At 35.3% G+C, this 20,656-nt stretch overlaps 1 protein-coding gene across 1 annotated transcript; it reads right to left on the bottom strand.

Annotated features, from left to right (window-relative positions):
- Positions 1-1,116: 1,116 nt before the first annotated feature.
- On the bottom strand, positions 1,117-20,131 carry LOC110022112 (Fanconi anemia group J protein homolog). Its single transcript, XM_020720913.1, has 19 exons — positions 20,034-20,131; positions 19,911-19,955; positions 19,620-19,720; positions 19,373-19,514; positions 18,696-18,757; positions 18,544-18,623; positions 18,391-18,461; positions 17,589-17,676; positions 17,438-17,510; positions 17,266-17,361; positions 6,342-6,450; positions 4,157-4,250; positions 4,002-4,085; positions 3,760-3,916; positions 3,341-3,531; positions 2,050-2,094; positions 1,868-1,896; positions 1,661-1,782; positions 1,117-1,196 (listed from the first exon to the last, which is right to left on the bottom strand). The coding sequence occupies exons 1-19, from the start codon at positions 20,129-20,131 to the stop codon at positions 1,117-1,119; spliced, it is 1,767 nt and encodes a 588-aa protein (XP_020576572.1).
- Positions 20,132-20,656: the final 525 nt, after the last annotated feature.

Below are 20,656 nucleotides of genomic sequence, written 5' to 3'. Positions count from 1 at the left end.
GGACAAAGGAGCTAAAATGAAGTTAGGGTCCGACAACAAGTCAGTGATCAACATCGACAACAACCCGATGCAACATGATAGAACCAAACATGTGGAGATTCATAGGTTCTTCATCAATGAAAAGCTGAATAACGGACTATTGAAGCTAAGTCATGTAGACACTGGAGAGTAAGTGATTGACTGCCTCACCAAAGGACTTAGCTCATTAGATTTGTCTAGGTTATGTGACAAGATGGACTTAGTGAATATCTTCTACCCATCCCCATCTTGAGGGGGAATGTTGAGATTTGTATCTAATGTAGGGTCTTATTTGTAAATAGATGGAGTTTAAGAATTTATTTGTAAATGTTGTAACTCGTAAGACTCTTCCTAAACCTTTCATCAATGAAATGAAACGAAGTTTATTGAGAAAATACCCACATGCCTAAAAGTTAAAGGCAGCTCGATCTAAATCAATTCAAGAGGGGTCTAAGCAAAATTAGAATGTGTATCCATAAGAGATGATTAATTTAGATGTTGCTATGAAAAAAGTGAAAAACCCAAACTTTGTAACTTATATAAAACTCGAATGTCATATTGTCATCAATGCAGAACAGGTGTGCCCATCATCTTATTCCTATTTATAAAAACAGTACAATTGACAAAAAACACCCTTAGTAAAAAAAAAAATGTTTAACAACACCCTATGATTCATTACTAAAATGTATATACTATATTTTAAAACAAGTGATTTAAAGTATTTTTAAAGCTTGTTTAACAAATACCATTTAGTGTACAGTAAATTTAGAAAATAATCGAATTGGCTGTTTTAAAACCATTAAGTAATTAAGTCCACGCTTTGTGCATTGAGTCAACTTCAAAATAAATATATCAAGTCCAATGTGTTATACTTTTATGGAACTACAATCATGAACATTGATAAATCCTTGAGCCTTTCCGGTCAACTACAAACCTTACGCTTCAACTTAAATGGACAACTCCACACCCACCCAATCTTTTTGCAATAATGCCCCACTAATCTGTTTCATATATCAATGAGAAGGTAACTCATAGAGAGACATAAGAATTTATGTGAGATTATCTCCTTTTAGAGGATCCATACATCCCATAAATTATTCAAAAAGAAAATATTGGATGGCTGATCATACCTAGCAAAATTATAGCTCCATAATCGAATCTGTGTCTGATGCAACGACCTACAAAAAAGCAATAGTATTTTGTTTGGACTGTCACTAAAAATAATAAATAGAAGATGCAATGCAAAATAATATTGCTCATTTCTGCAGTACACAAACATGCTTTATTGTTTGACATACAAAAAAGAAATAGATAGAATTATTCCATCACAAATACTTTTTAAAAAATGACAGCATATGCAAGCAATCAAACATGAAAGAGATGTCAGAAAATACTTTCATGCTATCCTAATTTCCATACTTGGAATAAACCTGTGAGTTTCGAACAATATTCATAGAAAAAAAAACTAATTTCCCAAGGCACTCTCCTAATTGCAATGAAGTATTAACAAATTATTAAAATGAAATATATAGCATATAAAAATGTAAAGTAGAGGGAAATGCAGTTCATTGTCATTTTTCACTAAAAACTTTCACAAACTCTCACAAAAAATAACTTATAAATTAAATATACGTTGATATACCTGCAGCTTGGTTTAAGGCACGGAATGCTTGGTGACAATACCATTCACTCCCACTTAAGAGATTTTTTGACGACTTGTAAGTGTCATTAAATTTCTTTTTCAACATCACCTGAATGTCATTCCTAACACAAGTTGAAACGATTAGAAGGGCAAAATAAAAAGTGAAAACATTGGATGTTTTGATAAAAATGTCTAGAGAAAGCTTACTTGTTCGGAAATGGAATACCAACAATTACCTCAAGTTGTCAAGGATAACTTTAAAGAACCAATGTATATAAAATATAACGATTTGAAGATAATAATAATAATAAATGACTTTTCATAGGCTCAAAATATATTTCTCCAAGTACATGCATGCATGGGAATCTTTAATATTATGAGAAGGATACAACTACTCTTGCATTGTCATCCGAAAAGTCAATTCCTTCTGATACCTGCAAATGATGCAAACGGAGAATGATGCAAATTAGGCATGTTAGCATATAATTCATGAACGTGGAAAAAAAGAAAAAAAATACATTAATAGCCAAATTAAACATTACACGATAAAGCTTTGTATTATTTCCTGTTTTCTTGAAGTATGGCGCATTACACTTGAGGGGATAAAAATGAGAACAAATATTCAACAAATAAACCAAATTAAAGTTAAAGGTCATATCCCAATTCACTTGCATGTGCCTTCCTGCATTTGAAACTGACATGATTTTGAAGGTGACGAGGTGAGTGCATGTACCTTTATTCAATTAAAAATAGATTTTTTGAATGTCATTGACAAGTGATGAGAATGTTTAACAATTTATCTATAATACATTTGCTTTTACTTCTTCACTTTTTATAAGTTAATTTTATTATATCTATGAAAATGAAACAGGAATTGATAACTTTGAGAGCAAAGAAGCAGAGTCGACCCGAATTACTCTCAACTTAAGCTTGAACTTAATTAAGCATATTCGTGATAGTGGTGTCATTGACTCAATGTGCAATCATTTGTTCCAATTATCTCCAGTTAGTTAATAGATTCAAATAAAAAAAGTGCACATTGAAATACTCTTCCTCCACTCCTCAGGCATCTTTTTAGTTGATGTGTCATAACCTAAGTGATTCAATGCATGTTCATGATTATTAACACCACTCAATGAGTCCAACTAAGTGATTCAATGCATGTTCGTGATTATTAATTTAATTTTTGTTGTGACCTATTTTAAGTAGGAGAGTTAATTAAAATCTACTGCATATGATATTATATCATTTTAATTTTGTTTACATATATGCCACACAATTCCCATGAATTTGAAAATGAAAATTATCTAATATGCATCTAGATTCATGCCTGGTCGTGTAGATTGTTTGGTGGCATATCAATAGAAAAGACCCTAGATCCCTCGGCACTCTAGACATGTATTAACTTTAGTAATTTCAGACAATACAATGAAAGGCTTGCTGTTCTCAGTAATCTACAAATGAATCAAGAAATCTATGGCAAGTATTAGCATATAGCCTCAATAAAAAAAGAACCCCGCACATTTTCAAAGGTGAATATAAAATAAGAAAAGCATCACACTATAGAGCATTGGCAACCAAAAAAACAGACGATCTAAAAACATTGTTAAAATTCAATATTCAAAGGATAAAATGGATACATGCACATTAAATTACAGTAAAAATATTTGGATTGCTTGCCTTTCCTCGACAAACAGCAAGAAAAGCAGCTCCTTTATTTAGATTTTGGTGAGATTCCTTAAAACTTGAATGTTTAAGCATCCGCTTTAAACCAAGCCTATTTTTTCCTGTAAAAGCTTTACTTTTTCCAGAAATCACATCATAGTAACCTCTCAGAACTGGCTCAAACTCATTGGTACTTCCTTTTGGCTCTGCAACAAACAGAATAACTGGATTAAAATTGTTGATAACCACCATTCTTTTCTGTCTAAGATATAAGATACAAACTAACTCCTGTTGCTTAGCATATGCTGTCAGTAACTGGCATACATAATTGAAACCATAGCAAGCAATTTTTTGTCCATTAGAGGTTCTTAAATCCATGTGGATGGCTCCTTAAAACAGATAAATAAAAATTACTTTGTGTAGCAAAATCTCACCAATGAAGATCTCTTTTTGTGCATTCAACCTAGACCATTGGCCTGTCTTATGCCAACGAGCATGTAGCTTCTCTAACAGTTTATAACTAGGGAAGAAAACAAGGGCACCTCCTGGTACAATCTTACAAATTTCCTCCAATGTTGCTCCCAGTGAATCCTGGATAAGCAGTGTTTAATCACCAAATAAAATTGGCATAACTAATGCAAGTAAACACTGAATTTATGTTGAATGGACAACAAACCTGGAAAGCATAACTATCAGCAGATCTATAGCTAGCATTTAACTGAATGTTACCCACACCAGAAGAGACTACTGCTGCCCAAAGCTGAAAAGAATAAGCGTTGAGAACAATAATCCAAATAAAGATTCAAAGACGCATAAGAATTTTTTACATACCTGAGACTCTGCATTAATTACATGTGGTGCTTCCATGCAAGTGTCGAACCTTACACCAAGCTCAGATGAAAAAGAATTTAAAGGAGAGAGTGTTCTGTATAACCACACATCTCTAAGTAAAAACATTGATACAAGTAAAGAAAGCCAAGGATCCGCGACAAAAACATAATTGAAATAGATTATTTATATAAATTCTAATGGTAGACATGGCAAAGCTATCAGAGTGCCAATTTACACGTTACTTCAGATTCCCAAAAAGGTTAGTAAATACAGATCATGAATTGTTAATGGTTTTCGTTTCCAAACTGTCGATAATGATATCACAACCCTAATAGTAAGGCTTATAAGGTCTCATAAAGCAAGACATGAAGAGAATATCAAAGAATAAAGAGAATAGTAAAGCGTATTTATGTTGCGAGACAAATATTTCTATTGTTAAAACTTGCTATTTTCATGCCAAACAAATATTCTAACAAGCTAAGATCTTTAATTTTCAATTCTTTAGTAAGTACACATTTCAACTTATTTATATCTTCTCCGTGATCCCCTATCAAGATGATGCCATTAGCATATATAATCAATACATAATTTTTTCCATCAAATGATTTCAAAGTAAATCAATTGTGGTCATATTACCCTTAAGAGTACCCATGCCTTTTTATCAACGTGGTGAATCTGTCAAACAACATTCTTGACTATTGTTTGAAGCCATAATATGAGAGTCATTTTTTCTTATTCTATTAGAATAAATAAAACATATATGGAAGCAACATTGCCCATAAAGAGGGAACTATAGGAAAGTGATAGGCATTAATTAATTACAATCAATTCAGAATATTAAAATCACTACACATAAGAAAAAAGCGGTTGGCCAACAGATTATGGAAGTAAGGAGGATGGTGAATCGCAAAAAATGGCTGATTGCATGGCAGTAAGTATTACATCCAACAGAAACAGTGCGTGCAAAGCAAACGGAGCTAGCTGAAAGGTCATATGTGCAAATTGCAGAAGTGGAACTGGATCAGAACTTTCACAAGAAGTTTATGGGACCAGTGAAGTCAGATATTTGTTCAACTAACCAAATAAATATACAAACAACAGGACACAATCGTTATATAATCTTGAATTCAACGGGGCAGTACAAACCTGCAATCACCTAAATATGAAAAACTAAGAAATAGCCTGAGAGAATGATACCAGATGAGGGATGTTGGGTCGAGGCTAGTTGAAGGTGTGCGGGTCAAGATTGTATGTGATCCATGTCATGTGTGGGATAGTCGAGTGCCACGGGAAAATGTGTTAGACATAACCAATCGCACAAGTGGACCTACCATGCATGGTAGGGAGCACAGAGCTAGGTGGTATGCAAAAGGGAGATAGGAAAGCTCCGGGTGAGGGTGGACGGGGACAAACGCGCAATAGCCAACCTAGTGCACAAGGTCGGGTAGCTAGTTAATGTTTAAAAAAATGAATATATGCAACTTATCTAGTGCTTTTAAAAGAATTTGATTTATTTTAAAAAACAAAAAAAATATATCACACATGTTCCAAGAGGTCGGGTAGCTAGTTAATGTTTAAAAAAATGAATGTATGCAAGTTATCTAGTGCTTTTAAAAGAATTTGATTTATTTCAAAAAACAAAACAAAAATTTATCACACATGTTCCAACCAAATTTTCTTTTGAAAAAGGTGCTGCTGGAAAGACCCTAATTGCCTACCAATTGAGCCAGCTCCACAGTGGTGTCAATAAGGCTTTATTTTTTCAATAAATAAGTCATAGTGAGTTTCCTGTTCCATTGTTATTGTAATTGAACTTTTCTTATTAAGTGACTTGGAACCTAGTTGAAAACACATCACAGCTTGAGCTCGCAATATAAGAAAGGCAAAGAAACCACTAATAGTTACAAGACTATCCTTTAGGTGTTAGTATTTCTAAAGTTTCTTGTGATTGCGTGTGTAATTTATCTGAAGCTTGTCTTTTGTTTCTTGAACTTTAGAGTATAACTTATTCACCATTCTTCCTAGTCCCATTCTTTTAGCCTACAGAGTGAATCTCTTATTGAAATGAAATAGACAAAAATAATTAATTAAGGGGGTAAAAGGATAAATAATCTATAACTCTGAATTACCGAGTGCATCAGAGCTTATTTGGACTTCATTTTTATAGAGAATCATGGATACCCACCCTGATGTCAAAATCACGGAGAGAGACAAATCTGCAATCTCTTTAAACACGACAGCAGGGTTTAAGCACCACAAGCTTAGAGAGATTGTCCAGTCACTGGCAGCATTACCTGAAAAGTACACTTTTAATATTTGAAAGAGACAATATACTGCAGGCATGATGTTCTAAGAAATAAAATGTAAACCAAATCTGAATAAAAAAAATGAATGAAGAAACTCTTAAAAAATAAAGAGCACCAATCAGATAACACCAAAGAAATTCTTGTAACGCTGAACTATACAATGAGAATTAAAGAAGACGCCATTACTGATTATCAAACCGCCTAAACCAGAAAATATTTGTTGACACCGTATTTACAGACACTGTATAATTTCAAAAATAAAATAGCCGATTAAAAGGGTTGAGGACAAACAATTATAAGTGCAAAATGTTTGGTTAAAACGTCAATTTGTTTTTAGATATAATCTGAATCTTTCTCTTGTTAGTTGTGGAGTCTAATTGTAGCACCCACGAGCAGCAGGAAGACTGGCTTCCACGTATTCAGTGCATCCGGAACCGGGCTATGAGCGCTTAAGCTCCCATTGAGTGTTCCCAGACCGAGAAGGTGGAAGTACTGCTCCCAAAGTGGGTGCCTAGGTGCCCATTTCTGGCAGTGGGGCACCTATTTCCAAAGAACTGGGCACCCAGGTGCCCAAAAGCAGTTTTCACGAGAAATGTTACTTATGCCACAATTTCGAGCTGCGTATGTGTGGACTTGGAGTGTAACTCTTCCTGTTTGTTCATCAACAAAATCCCGGTGAATGTGAGAAGTGTTGGTGAGAAAGATTCTATGTTTTTCGGCGTGCATTTTTTGCGTTGAATCAGTAAGAAGAGTGTGGACTGGTACACTGTGAGTTTCTTCGTGTGAGTGTGGAGAAGAAACATGTATGAATCCTTTGTAAAACTCACTGAAACTCATAGTAAAATTTGTGATGGCATGAATCCATGATTTTTTTTCTCTTTCTCGGGACTTTACACCAAAAATTTGTGTTCTTTTCTAGTTGTTTTTTTATTGTGCCTATGAATTAAACTTATTGTTTCGGTTTTCTCGAATCCTATGATCACATTCCACTGTGACATTGAGAATTGTTTGGAGGATTCTCAACAAAAATTTTTATCAAAGCTATGTTTGATTCTAGCGAGAGCAATGGCCGAAGAATTAAGATTCAATGTGAAAAAGTTCAAAGGTACGAACTTCACTTTCTAGAAGATGCACGTGAAGGATTTGTTTTATCAGAAAAAATTGTATTTGTCACTACAAGGAATCACAAAGAAGCCTAAGTCTATGCCTATAAAGGAATAAGAAGTGTTGGATCGAACGGCATTGAGTTTGATCAGGTTAACACTTTTCTCATCCATTGCGTTCAGCATTGTGAATGAGGAAAACTACGACGAATCTCATGGCAGCACTAGTTAAGATGCACGAAAAACCTTCTGCTTCTAATAAGGTTTTTGTCATGAAGAAATTATGCAACATGAAGATGATTGAAGGCAATTCGGTGGCAGAACATCTCAATAACTTCAACATTGTGACGAGCCAGTTGTGTTCTATGGGATCAATTTTGATGATAAGGTCAGAGCACTGGTGATATTATCCTTTTTGTCAGAAAGTTGGGATAGTTTGGTAACGACGGTGAATAATTCCTCAGAAACTTCGAATTTGAACTCCGATAATATTGTGGGTCTGATGCTAAAAGGAGAAGTTCGCAAAAAAGCAGCGAATGATGAATCTTCAGCTTCTGCATTGAATACAGATAACAGATGAATGAATCTGGGCAGAAATACAGGCAAAGGCGGATCCAAGTCCAACAAAGGAAAGTTTAAGTCAAGTCGAGGAGAATGTTGGAACTGTAGTAAGAATGGGCATTTCAAGACGAACTGCAAAGCTCCAAGGAAAGTTAGTAGTAGAGGACAAATTAGTAGTTTCTCTACTGATAGCTTCACAGGTGAAATCCAAAATGACTCTGGTATTATCCCTAGTCAGCATTGACGCCTAGATAGTGGGTTTAGCTGTCTCTTTTCATACTTGTCCCAATAAAGAGATATTCAAAAACTACACTTACAGTGATCTAGGAAAAATTTATTTCTGAGATAACAACTGCAGTATAATAGAAAAGGGTGATGTTGATATCAATTTGTCAAATGGAACAGTATGAAAGCTTACTGATATGAGACATATTCCAAGTTTGAAGAGAAATCTTATCTCTGTAAGCCAGCGGGTAAAGTCAAGATTCGTGACAACTTTCACAGGTGATTTGTGGAATGTGACCAGGGGGCATTAGTGATGCCTCGGGACAACATTGAAGGTGCCCTTTTATTTGATCAATGAAATAGCTGATTTCATTGAAGTGGTTGGAACCAGGGTGGATGCAGGTCTATCGCACCGTAGAATTAGCCATATGACCGAGAAAGGTAAGAAGTCTCTACTTTCAAAGAATAAGCTTCAGAGTTTGAAATCAGCTGATCTGGATTTATGTGAAGAAAGTGTTTATGGCAAGCAAAATAATGTTTCTTTCTTCAAGAGCGAGTCAGTGGTGAAGTCAAAGAAACTGAAGTTAGTGCATATTGATATATGGGGTCCTACTCCAGTTTAGTCCATTTGAGATTCTTGTTATTTTGTCACATTCAGTGATGATCGCACGAGATATGTATTGGTTTATTTCTTAAAATAGAAATCCAATGTATTTGAAGTCTTTAAGAAATAGAAGGTTATAGTAGAAAATAAGATATACTTGAAGTTGAAGTTTCTCAGATCAAAAAATGGAGATGAGAACCGTGATCAAAAGATCAGGAATTTTTTGTGCTACAGACGGGGTCAGCCATGAGTTTGTTGTCCAAAGGACACTGCAGCAAAATGGTGTGGTTAAGCGCATGAAGAGAACAATCACGAAGCGTGATAAAAGTATGAGGTTGCATGCAGGCTTGCCGAAACAGTTTTGGGCTGAAGCAGTTAACACTGCAATTTATTTGATTAATTGTAGTTCATTAGTACCTTTAGAGGAAGGCTTACCTGAAGAAGCTTGAAGTGACAAAAAAGTATGTCAATTTCATTTAAGTGTATTTTGGTGTTTTGCACATGTGCATATTGATACAAGTTCTAGAAGCAAGCTTGACTCAAAATCTGTCAATTGGACCTTCATTAGATATGGCGCAGATGAGTTTGAGTACTAGTTATGGGATTATCATAATCAAAAATTCATCAGGAGCATGGGCATCACTTTTAATGAGATGGAGATGTACAATGACGGATAGAACTCAAGACAGCTCATCAGCTACTTCTGAAGAATCCAGATATGTGAAGATAGATGGTACTGGTGATCGAGAGAATGGAGAAAGAATAAATGTTCAACCAGAAGGAGCATGTCGACCGTTAATTTTTTTGAAAATATGAAAAGGGATGATTTTTTTAAAATATGAAAATAGTTTTAATATAAATGATTTTTTTAAAGTAACATTTTAATTAAAAATAGATAAGACCAAACGAGTCTCACATATTAAATAGATTAGACGGTTGAATGTGATACCACAAGTAATACACAATCCCGAATGATAAGCATATCACTTAACTGTACGCTCAACCACCTAAACTAAGAAGTTTGTGATATTCGTTTGGTCTACAAAATCTATTATTTATGGCCGGCAAGTTCCCCAACCTAATATAAATATTAGATAAAGTTTATTTTACATGGATTCCAAGTTCTCTATATAGGCAGGCTCCTATAGTTAATTACATCTTAAATGACCTGGGTCGCTTAAAAAAACTCTCGATTAAGATTAGTGGTTTTACCTTCCAGATTTCAAAGTTTAGGTTTTCAAGATTGGACACGGGAAAATCAAACGGGAGTGGCTCAAATAGGAACAATCATTTTAAGGAATTCAAAAGAATGAAGAGCGTGAGATATCACGGATCCAAGGGAAACCCTGGTGATTTCTCAAATATCTTATTGTTTGTCTTTATGTCTTTAAAATGATGTTATCCAATGTTTAATCCTGCAACTTACTTTAGAACTTAGGACTTACATTTGCATGATATCTGATCGTGCAAATGACCTAAAAAGGTAAGAGGATTTACACCGTACCGTACAATAAATCTTGGAATCTTAAAAGTGTTAGGACATATAATTGAACAACAAAGTTGTGCAAAAGCCTGAAGATAAGGTGAGGATTTACGTTGCGCTAAGAAAGCTACCTCGAAATCCTATGGATTGTTATTTAAACTAAGAAAAATGTTTAGTTGACATGAACTTGTTTTGGTGTTTCAGATCCACCTCTAAGTCGTTCTTCTGTGTGTCCTCGTCGTGCTGCCCGTGGTGTTCGCTCCAAGCTCTCCGTCGTAGCGCATTCAGATTTGATGTTAATTTTAAGGGTATATGCAATTGTTTAGTCAACATTTTGCTTTCGGGTACCTCCTATAAAACCAACTATTGGTCTCATATTCTAAGGTATAGTGTGTAAAAGTAGCAGTAGCAGGTAAAAGTATAGTAACAGAATCTTTAAGAAATGAACTAGCATGAATTACATTAACAAAAGAAATACCACTTAGAAAACTCAATAAAGAGCGGCAAATGAGCTATGACAAAAGAAAATTCGATAAAATCGACAGATGATTTCAGACATACAAAAGGAAGTTGTATCAATTTTGTAATAAAAATATTTTTTATAAATAATGTATCTGTTTTTATCATGTTCTGTTATTATCAGTTTTGAAAAGTTATGATTGTCCACGAGTCGATCACGCCGTCGTGCATAGAACCGCCAACAACCTAAGAAGGTATGGGTCCCCCGCTAGTTTTGTGTCGGTGAATGATATTGTCATCCTACAGTTTATCATATCTCAGGATTGGGTCCTGATGTCGTAAGATGGAATATCATTCTGTTCTACCACCAGCGTGTCTTTGTCATCATCGCCCTAAGCCCCTAAAAAAACAAAACCGACATACTTGCGACCTTGCTTGATGGTTTCATATATAGCAAAAGGCTAATATGGGCACTTATGTGTCAGACATAAGCACCGAAAATCGAAACAAGAAACAAGGAAAAGAAAGAATAAAAATGGGGATAAGAGAGAGGAGGAACTGATCCACCTAAAAGATCGAAAAAGCAAAAGATGAATCAGCCCTCAAAACTTATGACGAAAAGACCTGAAAATGAGGACCCAAGATCCTTGAATCAATCCAAGAAAGATATCATTTTCTCAAATTTCATAAATGAATCAACCCAAGAAAGGGTATCCCTTCCCATTCTTGTTTTGAACAGGTCGAAACGGACCCGAATTAATGTGACAATTATATACATGGTTCCATCATTACTTGCATAGTCACACCCAAGCCTAAACTCAAATGTGGCGTTTATGTTATTCAAAACTTAATGTCAAACTTCCAAACTCTTTCTGAACTACGATTTTATAAACTTCAAACCCTTTCCAAACGGCAATCTTGTGAGTTTTCTAAAAAAATAGCATTTTAAAAGTCTTTCCAATTTCAACCACAGACCTCTTGCACTGTACAAATACAATATTATCCAAAATAACATGTAAGTGTTCACGGCCAAGGCAATCAAGAGGGCCAAATTAGCCTGAATAAACCTCCAACATACGAGAATGAAAGTAAACCTTCCTGAAATAAATTTTAAAAGCTCTCAAAAAGACAATATTTCTTCCAACATACGATTCGAAAAGAGGGGCAGCAACTGTAAGGAGCGAAACAGCACTCAAAGCAACTAAAAAAAGTCCTAGAAACCAAACTTTAGCTGTTTATGTATTCCAATCGTAGAATGCCTCAAAGGAACAGCAAAAAAAACATATCTCAAATATGTTCAATACAAGGCCAACCCAAAAGTAAGGCCTAACCCAATAGGTAACTAAAAAAATAGCCATCACGAGACAAAATCAGGCCCAGCACAAGGGACAAAACTGATCCATTTCAAGGCAAAACCGGACTCAAATCTCAGGCCAAACCGAGCCCAGGAAAGGGGCAAAAATAGTATAGAACTTTCAGCTAAAATCCAATCCAGAAGAAGCCAAAACCGAGCCCACCAAATGGGGAAAAGACAATACAAAACCTTCAGCATTTATTTGGAAAGGAATAACAATAATAAAGCTCAAGAATCAAGTCCCAAATCATCCTTTCATTCAACATATGATTCGAATAAGGAAATAATAGGAAATATGGAAAATAAAATAATTCTCTAACAAAAAGATTTCTTCCAACATGCTTTTCAAATAAGGGCACCAACAATTATTCCATCAGCATGTATTTTAAATAAGTAAATGGCAGCATAAGAAATCTGAAAAATTAAATGTCCACCCAACATGCAATTTGAACAAAGAAGATAGCCACGGGGAGCCAAAACTAAGCCCCAAATTGAGAATAAATCTGAGTTTTTCTTTTCTCAAATAATTTCATTGTGCAAGCTTCCCTAGCATCCTTCACATTTTTCAGAAAATGTATTTTTGATTTAAGCATTTCACTCATATGTTCCAGCTCCCCAATTCCATAACCATTCTCATTCCTAACATTAAACTCAATAAATGCTTAAAGTGACCGAATTTTCCCAATTCCAGGTGCATTAGAGAACGCCTTCAGGGGCAATTCCACAGATTAGAAAACTTACTTTAGCAAGTGTATTCAAGGGCCACTCCAAGTGACGAATTAGAAAGATTACTTTAGAAAATACATTCAGGGATATTCCAAGTGACAGATTAAAAAGATTACTCTTGTTGCTAGACAAGAAATCATCAGAACAAAATCTCCTAAACACATCTTTATCAATTACGAATCCATTAAACCCAATGTATGATAATAGGGTAAAACAGATGTCTCCTCTGAATGCTTGTAAAAAGAAGGATGAAGAAGATTACCTCTTGATGTAGATTCAATAGTAAACTCAAGAACTAGCCTAAGGAAATAAAAATCAGCAAAAACCTCCTTTAAGATCCTTGATGCAAAAGAGATCCCGAAAGCCTCGAAAATACAACGACAAAATGTTCACGATCAAAAAAATGCCCCAAATCCTCTCTTCTCCTCTCCAAATTTTCAACAACCCAGAAAAGTACCTAAGAAGCCCTTTTATAGGCAGAGATGAGAGGGGGCAGCCACCTACCTCAATTTTGTGGTTGAATCAAACAACGGAGAAGGAATCGTCACAATAAAGAAGGAGAAGGGTCGGTCAACCCAGCTCCCGTGATTGGAGAGTCGAACGGCCACGCGAGGGAGGAGCAGATTCGAGAGGAGGCGGCCGCGTGGATCGTCCAAAGGAGCTAAGGCACACAGAGAGAGCGAGTCGACCACCTGATCGAATCGCGGGGGTCAAATGAAGGCTAAGTGTGCGGGAAAGAGGGTAAATAGGGTTTAGGATTAAAATTAATATTATAAGTAATAATATAAATATAAAAGTATTTAATATTTCAAAAATAAGAATTTGATTTGTACATTGTATTCGTGTGTTATAGGATAACAAAAATGGATGTCCTTTTTAGGTAATTTTGACATTTCGGACATGTTGGTGTTGTCTGTTTCACAGTCGGAGATAGTTTTAACGAATTCATCGATTTACGTGTAATTTGCTTGTGTCGAAAATTATAACAATATGGGTGTCTTTTCTTGCTAAAATTGATGTCTCGGACGCGTTGACGCAGTCCATTTTGTCGTCGGAGGCCGTCCGGAGAAATTCACATTTTCACCCATCTTTTAAGCTCAACTTTAGCCCAATATTGTGCAACTTAGTGCATTTTGTACATTTTGTGTGTGTGTGATGATAAAGTCCTGAAGAAGTTTTCCTAGGGCTTGAGATCCTATTGGGAACTTCTCCTTGTGTCTTCACATAATAGTCATTAACCACTCGACCGTACGATGATAGTTTTGAGACCATCAATGTGAGACATCACAAGAGAAATAGGAAGTGACTGGAATTTCTAAGGGGATGAATTCCAATATTAGTTTTCTAAGATAGCCAATAGGAACCCCTAGAGCTAGATTCTAGGATACTAAAGAAAAGAGTAATGGCCTCAAAATGAGGTCAACAGAGCACTGAAAGTTCCTCAGACACCTACAACAGAAGTTAGAAGATCTAGTGGAGTGAAACATCTCATACAAAGGTATTCGCTTTCTTTACACTATTTGTCATTAATTGATAGTGGTGACCCAAAGTACTTTGAGGAGGTCACTCAAGTTAAAGATTTAAAAGAGTTGGAGCTCGTCATAAATAAAGAAATGCAATCTATGGAGTCAAACCAAACTTGAGATTTGACGGTAATACCAAATGGCAAAAGAGCGATGCACAATAGGTGGGTCAACATGCTGAAAAAGGAGTCAGGTGGCAGCAAGCGCTACAAGGCAAGACTTGTTGTACAGGGTATTCAATAGAAAGAATAAGTGGATTATACATAAATTTTCTCCCCAGTGGTGGAGAAGAGAATTGTCAAGATTGTGCTGAGTCTGCTAGCAATGGAAGATCTACATCTGGAGCAGATGGATGTAAGAGCAGTTTTCTTACATGGTGATTTGGACCATGAGCTATATATGGTGCAGCCACAAGATTAAGATGTTCCAGGCAAAGAAAGTTTGGTCTATAATTTGAGGAAGAGACTCTATGACTTGAAACAGACCCGAGACAGTGATACAGGAGGTTTGACAGGTTTATTTCAGAAAATGGGTACTTAAAGTGTCTGGCAGAACACTATTGTTTCATCAAAACTTTGGTAGTTGTTATATTTTGCTTCTTTTGTATGCAGATAACATGTTGATTGCAGAAGCAGATATAAAGAGAATCAGGAACTTGAAGAATTAGTTATCAAGTGAGTTCGAGACCAAGTCCAACCAAGAAGATCCTCGTAATGAGAATCAACAGGGACATGAGTGCAGGAACATTGAAGTTGTCTCAGGCAGAGTATGTTGAAAAGATCCTATAGAGGTTCAACAAGAGTAAGGTGAAACCAGTTAGCACTCCCTATGGTAGTCACTTCAAACTATCTAAGGAGTTATCGTCAAACTCTGAAGCAGAGCAAGCACATATGGAGAAAACTTCATATGCTTCGACAATTGGAAGTTTGATGCAAGCGATGATTTGTACAAGACCAAATATTGCATGTGCAATAGAGGTGGTTAACAAATACATAGGCAATCTAGGCAGACTTCATTGGGAGGTGATAAAATAGCTTCTCATAAGTTTGAGAGGAACAGTCAACATGGCACTTTATAATGGAAATATTGAGATTTATTGATTCAGGTATGGAAAAAGTGTTTATTGATTCAGATCTGGCAGAAGTGTGAACAGTGGGAGAAGTACAACACGGTGTATCTTCACATTGGAAAGCACAGTGGTGAGTTAGGTTTTCAGGTTGCAAACAAAGGTCGAATATGTTTTTATTGTTGATGCTAGCAAAGAGATAATTTGGGTACATAATTTCATGGTTGAATTGGGCAAAGAGCATGAAATTGAAAAACTCTACAACGACAGTATGAGTGTGATTCATCTTGCTAAGAATATTGTTCTCATGTCAGAACGAAACATATCCAGTTCATGTAGCATTTCATTGATATCTTCCAGAAAATTGGCAGCTATTTCTGAGATACATACAGCTAAAAATCATGAGGATATGTTGACGAAGATGGTCACTATTGAGAAACTAAAGTTGTGTTTATCTTTAGTTGAGTTTCATGAAGGTTAAGATCGGGGGCGAGCCACACCAAGATATGTGACCACGGTATGTGACTATGAAGGTAATTCAGATGGAGGTGCAGGTACAAAGGACTGGACTTGGTGTTATCAATCTTCAAGTGAGAGATTGTTAGCTGTGGAATCTGATTGTAGCACCCATTGAGCAGCAAGCTGGCTGGCTTCCACACTGTTAGTGCACCTGACGCCAAGTCGTCGGGCTATGGGCACTTAAGCATCCGTTGAGTGTTCGCATACCGAGAAGGTGGAAATCATGCGCCCAAATTGGGCGCTTAGGCGCCCACTTTTGGCACTTGGGTGTCACTTCTAGTGTTGGGGGCCTATTTCTAGAGAGCTAGGCACTCATGCGCCCAAATTTCGGGCAACATATGTATGGGGTTTGGTGTGTAACTCTTCTGATTTGTTCATCAACAAAATCCTGGTGAATGCGAGAAGGATTCTGGTGTTTTCGACGTGTGTTCCTGTGTCAGATCAATAGGAAGAGTGTGGAGTGGAGCGCTATAAGCTTCTTCGTGTGAGTGTGGAGAAAAAACTTGTGTGAATCTTTTGTAAAACACTCTGAAATTTATAGTAAAATTTGTGTTGGTGTGACTCCATAGTTTTTACTTGTTCTCGAGTTTTTCCACGTAAAATTCATGTGTTCTTTTCCGGTTATTTTTTATTGTGTTTCTGGTTTAAATTTATCGTTTCGATTTTCTCAAATCCTGTGATCCTATTTCGATGTGACATTGAGAATTGTAGGAGGATTCCCAACATCCCTTGACAATAACTTCCCATAATTCAAAGTTCTAGAAGACAAAAAAGCTCAAAACATCATAATGGAAAGATGCATATCATGGAGGATGTCACCATAAGGCAAAAAGTTTAACCATTCTCAAAAGAACCCTTGGGATAAAAATGATGGGCATTTACAAACCAACCACCAAATTCTTATATATCTACATATCTAACACCTAAACTTCAATTTTACATTTATACCGCCTAAATATTTCATATCACATAAAAAAATATCACAATTTTAAGTTAAAAAAAGTGAATTAAACCTTTTCATGCATAAATAAGGTAACAGATATACAGATTGAATTCTAGGTGCTAGATATGTAATACATAAAAATTGAGTGCAGTACATGTAAATCTTCCTAAAAAATATCAGAAAGAAGTTAAATCAGAACTATTTCTCTGAATAAAATATTTCATATATCTGACTTACTCCCATCTCGCTTGACATAGCGTTGCAATGCAAGCTGATAATCATTTGCATGACATCCATTTCCAGAGAAAAAATAACTGAGCGAGGAGAATAGTCCTGGGTGGCAGAAATTGTTGACTCTTGTAACACAGCAATCGGCAGGAGACCAAAACCATCTAGAAATAAGCCTTACCTTCAAGGGTTATTAATGAAATGCCAGTTAAATGTGTTTCACCGGGAACTGCCTCGGCTCCTGCTTTGATGGCCTTGAATATAGAAAATTGTAATAGATCAGAATATTGTATAAAAGATAATGCAAAAGCATAAGAATGCTGAAAAAGCACCTTTGTGGCACATTCTTGAAGAACAGGAAAGTATTGTTGAGAAATTCCAATTTGTTGAAGCTGTTGCTTGGCCTTGTCGCCAGTCCAACTAAAGGAATTGCATCGCATGCACCAAAATGTAGACATGATGAACACAAGAAATGAGGTTTTTCAATCATCTATATTAAATTGGATTTCTAAATTAATTTTATAAAAAAAATGTTCTTCAAATAAGAATTATTTGGGATTGGATATAATTAAATTTGAATTCAAATAAAGTTGAATTCATACTAAAAATCATGTTTCCATGGAAAGAATATTGATGAAATGCATTTTATATATTCTTGAAGCCATACATGCATGCATACATACATTCATACATACAAACATATATATATATATAAGAAATACTAAATGTTGGAGTATGTCAAGAAAGAAGTAAATTTTGCCTGATATATCAATGCTAAAAGCTATGTCCCATGCATAAATGGTAATTTTTCCAACAACAAATTTTGATGAGCCCTGAATTAAGATTATATTAAAAGGCAATACTCCGGTTCAGGACCAAAGAAAAAATTAATACCAGTTTTAAAAACCTATAGTGCAATCTATATTTCAAGAAAATTGAAAAAAAACATTAGACTTTATGTTTTTAAATTGTTTCATAACAGCCCAACGTTGAAAAAGACATAAATACGATGTACATTAAGAAAAGCATCACAATCCAATGACATTTAAATGCTTCTACTAAAGAAAATGAAGCATGCACAAAGAGAATTTGCATTAAGGAAAAAAAAAAGAATCGATGAAAGAAAAAACTCACGTTGACAAATAATGCTCAAATTCACATCTCTGCAAATTATCTTTCCTGATATTGATCCAACCTACAATTCCCTGAAGATTTAATAAAAGATCGTAAAGTGCAACAGATAAATGTAATATTTCCAAGTTACAACTTAACAGCTATAAAACATACCTGAATGACATCATATAGTGGTCTGTATGTCATCTCAAGATTATCATTCATGCACAACTGCCCCAATTCGGCCTGAAGTGCTTCAGAACAAAATTAATTACGATGAGAGCATTATTTAAACTAATAGATATAATGAAAAGTAGTTTTCCAACCATGAAGCACATCTTCTTCAATATCCACAGTTCCACCATCACGCGCCATGTCTTCAACATTGCTATTCAAAAGGCATAGAAAGCAAAAGATATATTTACAAACAGATGTGTGAAATGCAAGTCCAAACTAATTTAAAGGGGCATTAACATACATCTTCCAAATTCTTTGTCTGCAAATACTCCTTAAAACAAAATTAGCGAAAAAATCTAAACAATTCTAAGTACATTAGGCAAGGTTGTGCTTAAGAAGACTAGCACAGCAGATTGCTTGAGTGCAAAATAACAAGAAATTTGCATGCATACTGCACAATTCTTATGGATTTACCTATCTAATACCTGAAGTTTGGTATTTATATTTATAGCATCTTGGTGCTATAAACCCACGCATAAAAAAGTGCATTTGTGCATTAAAAGGTTGGTAAAAGTGGTATTTTTATGTGATGTTATATATTTAAGCGTCCTGAATGTAAGTTTAGGTGTTAGATATGTAAATACACAACAATTGTGCGGTGTGTATGTAAATGCCCCTGAAAAAAATAAAGTAATGTGTAGTTAACAAATATCTCTCGCATTTTAAAATGGTTAATACAGCCAAATCTATAAACAAATCACAAAGTTGATATGGTTGCAAAATTTGCTTTTGGCATAGACTTTTCTAAACAATTTAGAAAGCATACTGGGCCTCATCAAGAATTAGAATGGATCCTTTGATATCAACATCCATAGCTCTCCGAACAATTGGATTTATGATGTAGCTATATGGGCAAAAGACTAACTGTGCTTCAGCCGCAAGAGTTTGAGCAGCAAAGTACGAACAACCTGAAAATGAGAGGGGAAAAAAAAAAAGCATTAGTGCAAAGTCCACGAAATTGCAACTTTTCCAAATTAAGTGGTTTAGCGTCTATAGACTGTAGTAGCTCAAACCTTTTACACGTTGGCCAATGCTTACTAGGTCCTCTATATCATGAACCTCAAAACACCCACCAATCTGAAGAGAAGGATGATTTCTGACTTTGTTTGCATTTCTGATTGCAAATTACATTAGTATCGCTTCAAACATGACATATATGTTTATGTATGTGTGTATGTGTGTATGTGTGTCTATATATATATATATATATATATATATATATATATACACACACACACACACACACACACATAGAGAGAAAGAATGAGAGCTGAACAGTTTTAACCAAATTTGAATCTACTAACTTGAACTCAAGACATCCTCCAATGGTGTCCTTTAGGAGCAATTTACTGCAACATGACCAAAAGTATCACAGAGAGTAACTGGTGGAAATGCCAGCCAGTAATCAACGGGGGTAAAGAATATACCATACATCGTCCACGTTTTCTTTACCACATACATATTTATTGGTACAATAGTGCTTCCGTGATGCCTGGGAAAGATAACAGATATCAAGTACTACCATTCCAACTAAAATAGCACAAAGCTTGATGAAAACAATGTAACCAAAACGCCAATGAGTTACATAGCACTGTCTAAATATTTCTAATCTTTATTCGTCAAATTGATATTTTCATAGTTAAGGATACTAAAGATTAAAAGAAAATGTACATACATTCCACACAATTCTTATTTATTTACATATATAGCAATCATAGTTTGATATTTACACTTATAATGTCATGGTATCACAGATATGTGCTTGAAAAATGTGTATTTCTCTTTTGAATGTGGTATTTTTTATGTGATATTAAAGATTTGAGTGGTATGCAATTAAATATGAATGTTTATGTGTTAAATATGTAAATACATAAGAATTGTGCGGTATGCATGTAAATAACCCGAAATTAATTTTGTAAATGAAAGCCTGGCCTACATAAGTTATCAAACCTGCGCATAAACGTAAAACATCATTTTAATCCAGAAACTATTTAAGAAGAAATGAACAAGAAATGAAAATAACCCCCCCCCCCCCCCCCCCCCCCCCCCC

This window comes from Phalaenopsis equestris, unplaced genomic scaffold, assembly GCF_001263595.1.
Source record: "Phalaenopsis equestris unplaced genomic scaffold, ASM126359v1 Scaffold000167, whole genome shotgun sequence".
Classification (NCBI taxonomy): domain Eukaryota; kingdom Viridiplantae; phylum Streptophyta; class Magnoliopsida; order Asparagales; family Orchidaceae; genus Phalaenopsis; species Phalaenopsis equestris.
Note: the sequence above shows the minus strand (reverse complement) of the source record. Positions and strands in the feature narration are given on the sequence as shown.